The 12,250-nt window shown below is 42.9% G+C and overlaps 1 protein-coding gene across 1 annotated transcript in view; it reads right to left on the bottom strand.

The window, feature by feature from the left end:
- cac (calcium voltage-gated channel subunit cacophony) overlaps nucleotides 1–12,250 on the bottom strand; it is a 2,326,612-nt gene that overhangs the window by 1,492,741 nt on the left and 821,621 nt on the right. Inside the window, exon 18 of the mRNA XM_080268748.1 lies at nucleotides 7,934–8,061. Within this exon, the coding sequence (XP_080124874.1) occupies nucleotides 7,934–8,061 (128 nt within the window). The remainder of the gene's footprint in view (nucleotides 1–7,933; nucleotides 8,062–12,250) is intronic.

Here is a 12,250-nt window from a genome sequence, read left to right as displayed (position 1 = left end):
AACCATATCCCCATTCTCTAACCCTTTCCCTTTCCATTTAGTTTCAGTCACTCCACATACTTCCACTCTTGCATCCTCAAGCACCTGAACAAGCTTTCTCTCTTTCACTTCATTCACTCCTCTCACATTCCATGTCCCCACCCTTAGAATGTCCACTGTCCGTTCCTTCGTCGTCAACATATGGTCCGTCTTGGTCCAAAGCGATTTGTTCGCTTGTTTAGTTAGTTCTTTTTACAGGGCGGGGCACTAACCCACCACCAACCCTTTTAGTCGCCTCATACGACAAGCGGGGATACTGGGGGGGTAATTCTTGAAACCCCCGTACCCCCAGGGGTGTGTGTGTCTGTGGCTGTATGGCATATTTGTTCTCTCCTCCTTGCGCTACGTTTGCCTATCACAGGCAATGCACACAATAGATTTCTCCATGAACACTCGCTGCACGACATACAAATATTTCACTAAACCACATGCAATATAGAACTGTCTGAGATTGGTACAATACCTTTTCACCGAAGTCTGTGGTTGTGTGGCATATATGTTGTCTCTGATCCTTGAGCTGGGTTTGCATTACGTCGGTTAATGCATGCAATATTTCTCGATGAACACTCGCTGCACTATTTTACACGTATACAGTATTTCACACTAAACCATACGCAATATAGCACTGTCGGAGACTGGTACAGTACTTTTTCACTGGTTTGATCCTTGCCCTAGGTTTGCACTAAGTCAGTCAATGCAAGCAATATTCCTCGATGAACGCTTGCTGCACTATTTTATACGTTTATTTCACTTTAAACCATACACAAGGTAGGAGGAAGCCATAGCACGAGCCAAACAGGGTGGTACTCCTGAGGGGAATGGGAATGCTGGTGATAGGGAGAGCTGGAGCTCCTGTTTCATTAGCTATCTAACCATTCCCCTTTGCTGACCTTTTCAGTGTGACAGTAACATGGAGAGTAGACCAGCATACTCTCCCAAACATTTCCTCTATCATATGCACCACACCACATGCACTTTACAATTCACACAACGTATCCCACTAGGTTACAGGGGTTGGAGCCAGCAAGGGCATGCGGCCAGAAAACTTTGCCACCGCTACCTAGTGGTGGACTTAAGGGGGAAGGCGTGACGAGGGTTCCGCCAGGGCGAGATGGGGCTCAGGCCTGTGCTAGAGGGTACAGGGCACTGCGGTTCCCAGGCTGCCGCTTCCATCCAATAGAGAGGGGCCCGAACCTGGGAGTAGCGCCCCAGGAGCTACCCTATCATTGGGTGTATAATGGCAGGATAGTTGCAGTGGCAAGGTGCGCTTGGAGGGTGTCCCTGCAGCTGTCCTGGCAGGGTGCCCCGAGGCCACTACCACAGCCACTGGTAAGCTGGTGGGCTAGGGGTCCCAGATCCATTGCCTGGACCTGGGACTGTGCAGTGAGTGGGGTCTGTGGTATGTCTATCCCCCTTTATTAATACTGAATATGACAAAACACAAGAAAAAGTTTCAAAGCAAGCCTGAGGACAGTAAATCACCCAGGGGGATGAGGGTGGGTTCATGGAATGTAGGAATTTTGCGGGGAAGAGTGGGGGAAGTCGATGAGGCATTTAGTAGGAGGTGGGTGGATGCAGCGTGTTTGCAGGAAGTCTGGTACAGGGGTGGATCAGCCAGAAAGATTGTTGGGAAGGACTGTTGCTATAAGTTGTTTTGGCAAGGGGGGACAAATGGATATGGAGGTGTTGGTGTGATGGTTGTGAAGAAATGGGTTGAATATGTTATGAATGTTATGAGAGTAAGCGATAGGATATTGGTAGTGAAAATTTTGTTCGTTAGAAGGATAGCTGCGATTATATTGGCATATGCTTCACAGGCAGGATTGGATGAAGCAGAGAAAGATAGATTTTGGGATGATTTAATACGTGTAGTGGGTGGTATGCGGGATGATGAGATAGTGGTTTTGGGAGGGGACTTAAATGGTCATGTAGGTGAAGCAGCACAAGATTATGAAGGAGTGCATGGGGGATGTGCGTATGGTATAAGGAATGCAGAAGGGGAAAGGATACTCGAGTTTGGGGAGGCAACGGGCATGATTGTATGCAACACATATTTTAGGAAAAGAGACAGTAGGTTATTTATGTATCAGTCTGGGGGAAATAGCAGTCAGATAGATTATTTTCTGGTTAGGAGGGCCAATAGGAGGTTAGTGCGGGATGTTAAAGTTATAGGAAGTGAGGAGTGTGTGCAGCAGCACAAACTACTGATTTGTGATATGGTGCTTAAAGAGCGAGTGATAAAAAAGAGGAATTACGTACCTAAGAGGAAAATATGGCAGCTGAAAAACCAAGTAGTATGGGATGCCTTCTATAGCGAGTTGAGGAGAGTGGTGGCTGAACAGTGAGCTGTAGACAGAGGCGTTAATGAACAGTACAGAGTCCTCAAGACCAATCTCTTGAGAGTTACTGATGTACCATGCAGTTGGACAAGAGGACCAAGACATAAAGTAACTTGGTGGTGGGATGAAGGTGTAGAGCTGCAGTTAAGGAGAAAAGAAGGCTTTTCCGGGAATGGAAGAAGGGTGGTAGCAAAAAGGAATATTTGGCTGCCAAACGTAGGGCTAGAAGAGAGATATACAGGGCAAAGTCTGAGTCACAGAGACTTTTACTTGATAATCTAAATCATAGGGAAAGGAAATATATGATATTTAGGGTGGCAGGTTAGGTGAAGAGGGATAATTGGGATATTATAGAATGATGAAGGAAGGGTAGTGGTGAACAGTGAGGATATTAAAGATGCATGGAGAGAGCATTATAACCAGTTGTTGAATGAGGAGTTTGACTGGGACAGAGAAGGTTTGGAGCCAGCAGATCCAGTGTCTGGCCCTTGGCCTTTGATTGATGCTGCTACTGTGAGTGAGGCAATAGGCAGGATGAAGGTGAGGAAGGCAGCAGGTGTGTCTGGGTTGACTGCCGAAATGCTGAAGGCCTCAGGCGATATAGGGGTGATGTAAGTCACTGACCTGATAAATAGGATTATTTATGAATGTGTTTCCCACATGATTGGCTGAAGAGTGTAATTGTAAATGTGTATAAAGGGAAGGGTGATGCCCTGGAAAGAGGAAATTATAGAGGTATAAAGCTTTTAGATCAGATAATGAGGGTAATGGAGAGAGTTTTAGAAGGTATGATTAGAGAAAGAGTGAATATTGATGAGATGCAGTTTGGGTTTATGCCAGGCAGGGGGACCACTGATGCCATATTCATTGTTCGACAGCTCCAGGAAAAATATATTGGTAGGAGAAGGGATCTTTATTTTGTTTTTGTTGATTTGGAAAAGGCCTTTGACAGACTCCCTAGAGAGGTGAAGTGGGCAATCAGAAAGCTTGGCTTGGAGGAGTGGCAGGTTAGGGTGGTTATGGCTATGTATGTGGGTGCTCACATCCAGGTAAGAGTGAATGGAGATTTGAGTAATGGGTTTTCCGTGAATGTTGGTGTGCATCATGGGTCAGTTTTGAGTTCCATGTTGTTTATCATGGTACTTGAAGCCCTTTCACATGACTTTAGAAGCGGACTCCTGTGGGAGTTGTTGTATGCTGATGATTTAGTGTTAATTACAGAGAACGAAAGGGAGGCGGAGGAAAGGTTTAGGAAGTGGAGAGATGGTATGGGGCAAAAGGGTTTAAGTGTAAATGCAGATAAAACAAAAGCGATGATATCTAGGGTTGGTGGCGGTACTGTCAAAGACGAGGGAGAGTGGCCATGTGCAGTTCGCCACAAGGGCGTGGGAAGTAATTCCATCTTGTGTGGTGTTTGTGATAAATGGGTGCATAAGAGATGTAGTGGTATCAGAGGTAGACTGCGAGATAATGCTGATTTTATGTGTAAGGCGTGTCGGGGAGAGCAGGTGGAGATTGTCAGACGAGAAAGAATTGAACTTGCTGGTGAATCTCTTGAGTGTGTGGAAGAGTTCTGTTATTTGGGAGACATGTTGTGTGCTGGAGGTGGGGCTGGAGCTAGCTCTGTGGCTAGGGTGAGAAGTGGTTGGAAGAAGTTCAGGGAGCTCTTGCCTCTCCTAACATTGAGAGGACTCTCCCTACATGCTAAGGGGTCTTTGTATGCAGCATGTGTTAGGAGTGTAATGCTGTATGGTAGCGAGACCTGGGCAGTGAAAGAGGAAGATATTCGCTGGCTCAGACATACATAAATGACAATGATTAGGTGGATGTGTAGTGCGTCCCTGCATCCAAGGTCTGGGGGGGCTGGGTTCACGATGGAAGAGTTAAGAGGTAGGATGGGACTGGAGTGTATTGGTGTTGTGATGAGGAGAGGTAGACTGAGATGGTTTGGACACATGGAGAGGATGGGGGATGATAATTGGGTGAGGAAGGTGAGAAGTGTTAATATTGGAGGTGGAGTTACAAGGGGCAGACCGAGAAAGACATGGGACGAGGTTATTAAGTGTGACCTCAGGGTTATGGGACTGAACAGGGAGGCTGCAATGGATCGTGCAGCATGGAGAGCCACCATTAGGTGACCAAGGCCGACGCATGCAAGCATGTTGGAGCCTTTAAAAACAAAACAAAAAATGAACGAAACAATACTGTATAGCACTGTCTGAGATTGGTAAAATATCTTTTCACTGAAATCTAAGGTTGTGTGGCGTATTTGTTGTCTTTGATCCTTGCGCTAGGTTTGTGTTAAGTCAGTCAATGAACGCAATATTTCTCGACGAACACTCGCTGCAGTACAGTATTTTATACGTATACTTCACACTAAACCATACGCAATATAAAACACTATCGCAATGATTCCATCCCAACCTCCTCTATTATTTCCTTCCTGACTCTATGGGGTACATGACTGCCTATTCCCTTAGCAACTACGATGTACAGGGAGGTCCCGAAGATACGAGCACTTAGGTTCCAATTGGCATGGTCGTATAACGAATTCTCTTATAACGAAACACGTAACTAATGAAAAAATATTGGTTGGGTTCAAGGACCCCATCAAAGGTCAGTGTTCAAGCAACAATATACAATACCAAGTGCAACAAACACATCTCTATTACTGAACTGTAGAGAAGGCAATCTGAAAGAGCAAATAGTGTGAAAATAACATGACTGCACATTAATTAAACATATAAAGCATGCATAACACTCATCTATTGGTGGTAATGTCGTGTTGGAGGTGGGAAGCTGGCAGTTGCCAGCTAAGCAGTGTTGCCAGATTCCCAAACCCATATTTTCAGACCCGGCATGTTAAAATTATCGCTTTTTTATCAAAGTTATTGCACTCACAAACAAAGGCATTTCTTCACATAAATCAGAAATTACTGTGGAATTAACATATTTATATGTGGAGTGATTAACTAACGTTACTGAATTTGTTTAACTGTTAAGTACCTACCTGATTATAATACTGGTTATCATAAGAGTTACTAAATCCTACTGTTGTACTAGTCTTACAGCAGACTTGTTAATAATCCCCGATTTATTTTTCAGATTATGAAATTATGAAAGTTACATTATCACATGCATGCTATTGCATATCGCAAAGTGTGCCAATATATCGCATTTTGTGATAATTATCGCACGTCTGGCAATGCTGCAGCTAAGCAGTCCCACTAATTCTCTCCGAGGTTGAGAGATAACGGTGGTGACTGCGTTTGCTGGGATGACTGAGTCAGAATCCTCCCACCTTGCCCCAGACTGAATGTCATATCACTGGATTTTTAAGATTGTATAACGAAAATAGTCCCTAATTTACCCAGTTCGTATCACCGGTGTCTCGTTTATCGAGTGGTTGTATAAGAGGACCTACCAGTATCTCTATGGTGTATGTAACACCTGCTAGTTCAATTATTTCACTAATCCAGGCACTATATGTTTCACACAATATAAATACTGGCTTCAATATACTGATAAAATACTCACATCATTTACGGGCAGGGAGAAGCAGAGTGCCAAACCCCGCTACAGCAAACCCGACTCGTCTCTAGGCCTAACGGCTGATAACGGGCCCCAATGCTTTACAAACAATATACTGTATCTATGTTCCACAAACACAATCGCTTCACAATACTGTATATTAAAAAATAATCACAATATTTCAATCATAGCTTCTGACTCGGACGGGAGGAGGAAAATGAAGGAGTTAAAGGGATGACTGATGCGGCGCTATCCTTCAGCCCAGCTGGTCGTGCAGTACTGAGGATTACCGATGCACATTGTCACATCAAAGCAGTCACAGTGTTGCAAAGTATTTACTTTGGATGCGAGACTGACCTGCCAGAACACAGCCAAATTTCACACAAATCGATGGAACACTTAATTTTTGGTTAATTTTTTTCTGCTTTGGGACTTGATTCACGTCAATGTGAATTTACCAGGAAACACCCAAAGAACGTGATTTGCATCATCGTGCGCGGGAGGGTTAATAATCAGCAGAGCAATAACTCTGTCATGCTTTTGCTGCCTTGGCTATGTCAAGATGACCATCGCCTCATCTGCAAATTCAAGCAATAAATCCTCGACTAATGCAGCTACTGTACCCTGTTAACTAAGCTCCCTGCATCCATGGAAACCAGATAAGCAAGCCTCTTCAGCCCATTTTAATACAGCTGATGAATTAACCAATGCTCAAGTTTAACTGTCACTTTCCCATTAGAAATTATAAATGATCCTGACTTGCTGAATACTATGCATTCTATGGGCATCATATTAAAAAGAAGAATATAAAAAAAACAGACATTAAAGAAGTTTGAAACAAAAAATAACAGTGGCAGCTACTATTACTTTACTACCATTATTACAGCCAGCATCACTATCCTAGCAGTACCACAGCTGCCACCACTACTGCTACTGCAGTTACTACCACTACAGCCACTATCAGTACCACTACTATCATCACTACCGCTACCACAACTTCCATCCATCCATCATCTAATCCTATATCACCCCATGAGGAGCGAAGAAGCCCGGGGCTAGGCAAGTTGGTCCTGACACTGAAGATGAGAGTGATCAGCCTCACTCATCCCTGAGTGGCATTACATGAGCAATAAACCTCTACCACCCTTTGGATATAAACCTTCACTGGCTCAATCCAACTGGAGCACCTTAATTACCCACTAAACCACCAGGTGCCAAAATTTGGTTATACGGTTACCACCCAGCGTGGTAAATGGTTTCCTGGTGTACAGGAAAGAAAGACAGAAGAGGGAGTGTAACATCACCCATAGGCAGAAGGACAAGGAAAGAATGAAGAAAAGAAAGACAGAAGAGGATGGAAGGAAAGAAGGAGGGAGGAGAGGAAAGGACAGACACCTGAGAGCAGCACTACATCAAGTGAGTGGATGGCGAGTGCCCCCACCTACCACCAAATTACCATCACTATTTCTGCCTCAATTACTACTGTATCACTACCACTACTACAGTTACTTTCATTACCACTGCTACTACTATTTTCACTATCACTACCACAACTACCATCACTATCACTACCACAACTACCATCACTATTTCTACCCCAATTACTATCATTACCACTACTACAGTTACTTTCATTACCACTGCTACTACTATTTTCACTATCACTACCACAACTACCATCACTATCGCTACCACAACTACCATCACTATTTCTACCCCAATTACTATCATTACCACTACTACAGTTACTCTGATTACCACTACTACTACTATTTTCACTATCAGTGGCACAATTTTCATCACCACCCTCACAACAACTACACGTACTACCGCTATCACCATCTGGCCAGTAAAAGATTGTGTGTGCTGACAGCACCATATCCAGAGTGCATGGGTCACAAGTGGATTAGCTGCATACAGAGAAATGTATAAGCTGAGGGGTTAATATACTAACAAAGAGTGATGAGTCATGCCCCCAAATATGTTACTAATGAAGAAAAATCACAACAGTACAGCTGTCTTACTTAGAAAAAGAGTTAGCCACGGAGGTTGCTTGTAGTGTTCAACAGCTACACACGCAGTGTTCAAGAACACCAACATGATGACTAACCAGTAGAACCACTGTTTCTTTACCGTTCTTCTGATGCCATATCTGTTGAAAGAGGACAAGGTGGTCTCAATTAGAACCTAGAAATGACAGAGTTGTTATTCACAGATCTGAATCTATCTATCTATATCCGTCAATCTATTGCCTTAATCCCATAAGGGGTGGCCAGAAACAAATTGCCTCCATGTCCCCCTGTCCCCCACCATTTCACTGCCCTGCTCCCAACTCACACACCCCTCTCTCATATACCTCTCCAATCCATCCCTCCATCTCATCCTCAGTCTCCCCCTCCCACTCCCCCCTCCACCTCACTCACATACACTCTCCTCATCAGTCTCTCATCCTCCATCCTCTCCATATGGCCAAACCACCTCAGTGTGTTCCTCCTAACACTTCCTATCACATCCACAGAGTTGCTATGACAATATAATCATGCATCGACTTTTCTTATTTCCATTCTCTATTCCCTATTTCTTGTCACTCCTTTAAAAGAACAAGCAACCTTTCTTCCTTGTTGTACACTTTCAAACACTTCATTCTCCAAATATCCATCCTTACTCATCACACGACCCAAGGACTTAAATGCACTCAAATTTTCCATTTCCTCATCGTCCAACCTCACTGTGCATTCAGTGACATAATTACTCTTGAAGACCATAACTTTACTCTTCCCTTTAGATTCCATTTCTTACACTCTCCCAAATTTGTTCACCATGCCCTGCAGTTCCCCTTTGTCTTTACTTAACCCTCCCACACAGGACAATAATGAAAAAAGTCATCACCTCACTACAGGCAATTTTCCAAAAACTGCTGAAAATTGCTTTTCTTCAAACCATAATATCTCAGAAAGTATAGCACTTAGGGAAATGAAATAATGATCATTTTACTCATCAATTCTTCCTCTTGCAGAAGAAAGTATTCTCAGGTCTCTAGGTCACTCCGTTGAGTAATTACATAAGGAAGAGAACTCATTTCTGCTGCGAGAGTGGCTTGAGAGCAAGACATGTTCTCATGTGTCTGCCTGCAGTGCCAACTATGGCTTTGCTCTCAAAGTGATTAACTTACTTCACTATTAGATAAACTAGACACTGTTGCATCCAAGGAATGCCACAAGGCACTGTCACTGAGCCCTTTTCTGCTGTTCTTGGAAAGTGGCTTGGTACGGGTAGACGATGCAAGGGTCCACATAAGACAGGAACAGAATCGGACGAGAGATGTAAGAAAACGTCGTCCTTCATCTAGCATAGTCACAGAGACGACTAAGGTATGCTTCCCTCAGGTGCTAGGAGGCCATCCCCACCCTTTGATGATGAGATCAAGAGATGGCCACTTCAAACTGTGGCGCAAAAACACTTGCAGTTATAGATGTTACCCAGTGACACCGATCCACCAATTCTGCGTCAGGCATAACCGTCACCTGGCACTTTGGGGTTAAAAATACTGTATCACCTGCAAACAACAGTACAGGAAGTTTCCAAATGCTGCCCTGTCTCATTAAGGCCACTCCAACATCCACTGACCTACCTTGTATCTCTTTTATAACCTCATCCATAAACAGACAGAACAACCATGGAGGCATGACACACATCTGTTTCAACTAAAAAGTCAGACAGAAAAATTCACTCAGTTCACCATTTTCATGCACTGCAGCCTGAGCACATTCATACATGCTCTTCACAGCATTCAACAGCTTTTCATTTACTCCATATGTTCTTGCTATTTTCCACATTCCTTATCAATCCACTGTCATCCTCTTTCTCCAAATCCATGAAGGCTGCATACAACTTCTTTCCCTTCTCTAGAAACTTTTCCACTAAAGACCTAAGAATGAATATCTGATCTACACAACCTCTTCCCTTTCTAAAACCTCCCTGTTCTTCTCCAAGTAATTTTCTTTTCATTCATTCATCATCCAATCCTACGTTGCCCCACAAGGAGCATAGAAGCCCAGGGCTAGGCAAGTTGGTACTGACATTTAAGATAAGAGTGACCAGCCTCATTCATCCCTGAGTGGCATTACATGAGCAATAAACCCCTACCACCCCTTGGATATAAACCTTCACTGGCTGAATCTGACTGGAGCGCCTTAATTACCCACTAAACCACCAGGTGCCAAAATTTGGTAATACGGTTACCACTCAGCATAGTAAATGGTTTCCTTGTGTACAGGAAACCATTTGGCTTGTCATTCAATGTAGAGTCACTCACAGGCAGAAGGACGAGGAAAGAATGAAGGAATGAAAGGCAGAAGATGGAGTGTAAAGTCACCCGCAGGCAGAAGGACGAGGAAAGAATAAAGGAAGGAAAGACAGAAGAGGATGGAAGAAAAGAAGGATGGAGGAGAGGAAAGGGCAGACACCTGAGCTTCAAGTAATTCCTCTGCTATTTCCCTGTCTCTGTCATTAAGTATCCTACCATATACTTTTCCTATTACACTAAGAAGACAGATGCCCCTATGATTACCACACACTTCTTTTTCCCTTTCCCTTTGAACAGGAGAATAATTATACCTGATCTCCGATCCTCCGGGACTCCACCGTCCTCCCAGGCCAATCTGCATATCTTCCATATCTATTCTACTACTATCTCTCCCCTATGCTTCAGCATTTCACCACAATCTGTAATCTATGATGAATTTTCCATCATCTTGGAATGCATTTGATATGGCTGAGAAGATAAAATCTAGCTGAGAGAAATGAAGGTTTGCTATGTTGGATAAAATACCTGAATTTGGAGTTTGTACGTATTTACTCTTTAATCTGCAAAACAGCTGAGTGGCAAGTAAGGCATGGTGTGGCAACAGTCAAGTGAGGAATAAATTGGCAGGCCGTGGCCATATACACAACTCGGAGCAAGGGAGTCGTGATGATTCTACCATACAACACTACTTTCCAAATCATCAGTTCACCAATAAATGCTTAAGATTTATTTCTTTAGTTTATTTTTCTATGTTATTTTGAATAATATTTTACAGAATGGACTTCCCATGATACTGTAAGATACTGCACACTCGTTGGTATCAGACTTGGTTTGTTAGGTAGAAAACCGTACAGGTACCACACATTTTCCGCTGATGAAGAGCATGCCTTTTTTCAATGGATTTATTCATCTTGTTTTCCTTGACCCTCCATCCTAAAAACTTTTCCATGAGTAGAAGATGAAAAGCAAAAATAAAATACAATACAGTACTGATACAGTACATAGTGCACTATATACTCACCTAGTGTCGGCATCAATGGAGGGTACAGTTGTACACCATGCAGTAAAGTACAGTGTACCTGTACTTAATCCTGTTTGGCCTAGTGGCAGTAATTACGTGTTCAGTAGTTTCAGAATCACAACAGAGCATCACGACATGAAACACTGAGAGGCAACAGGTTTTGCAACAACAACGAGTGAGGCATGGGTGGCCACAGGGTAAGTCGCTGCATGAGGGATTTGCCAACATATGGTCACAAAAGCAGAGCGCACAGATACCTCTTCACTGAACAAGATCCATGGGAGAGAAGGAGAGAGTGATGGTAGGCTTGGTGCACCAGATGGGCTGAATTCTGACTAGGTGGTATGTTGGGTTTTCCCGGGTGCCGGCTGGCTACCACATCTGAGCTGGATGATATGCTTTGCCGCTGGATATTGCACAGAACCATCAGTTGCTTCCTGTTTCGGCACCAGATATTGCACAATTTCACTGGATAATGCTTTAACAGAGCCGAGCAAAAAGTGCTGGATGTTGTGTTGGGCCAGATATTCCAACAACAGATAACTGAGAGTTTATATAAATATATATATATATATATATATATATATATATATAAATATATATATATATATATATATATATATATATATATATAAATATATACTATATAAATATATATATATATATATATATATATATATATATATATATATATATATATATATATACAGTAGAACCTCAGTCCTCAAACACAATCCGTTCTGGAAGGCTGTTCCAGGACCAAATTGGTCGAGGACCGAACTAATTTTCCTCACAAGAAATAATGTAAATCATTTTAATCCGTTCCAAGACCCCAGATGCTTACCTATTTAAGTTTCAGCACTGGTACCAGTGCTTTCCTTTTTGAGGTGACTGTATATTTCTCTTGCCTTTTCACATATTATATACTCAATAACACTGTCTCCTGCTAACTGTTTCTCATTGATGAAGATAAGCAATAATTTTTCCACATCTTCAATTATTTTCCGCACTACT

This window comes from Coenobita brevimanus, chromosome 29, assembly GCF_032717465.1.
Source record: "Coenobita brevimanus isolate Jiangsu-jjx chromosome 29, ASM3271746v2, whole genome shotgun sequence".
Classification (NCBI taxonomy): domain Eukaryota; kingdom Metazoa; phylum Arthropoda; class Malacostraca; order Decapoda; family Coenobitidae; genus Coenobita; species Coenobita brevimanus.
Note: the sequence above shows the minus strand (reverse complement) of the source record. Positions and strands in the feature narration are given on the sequence as shown.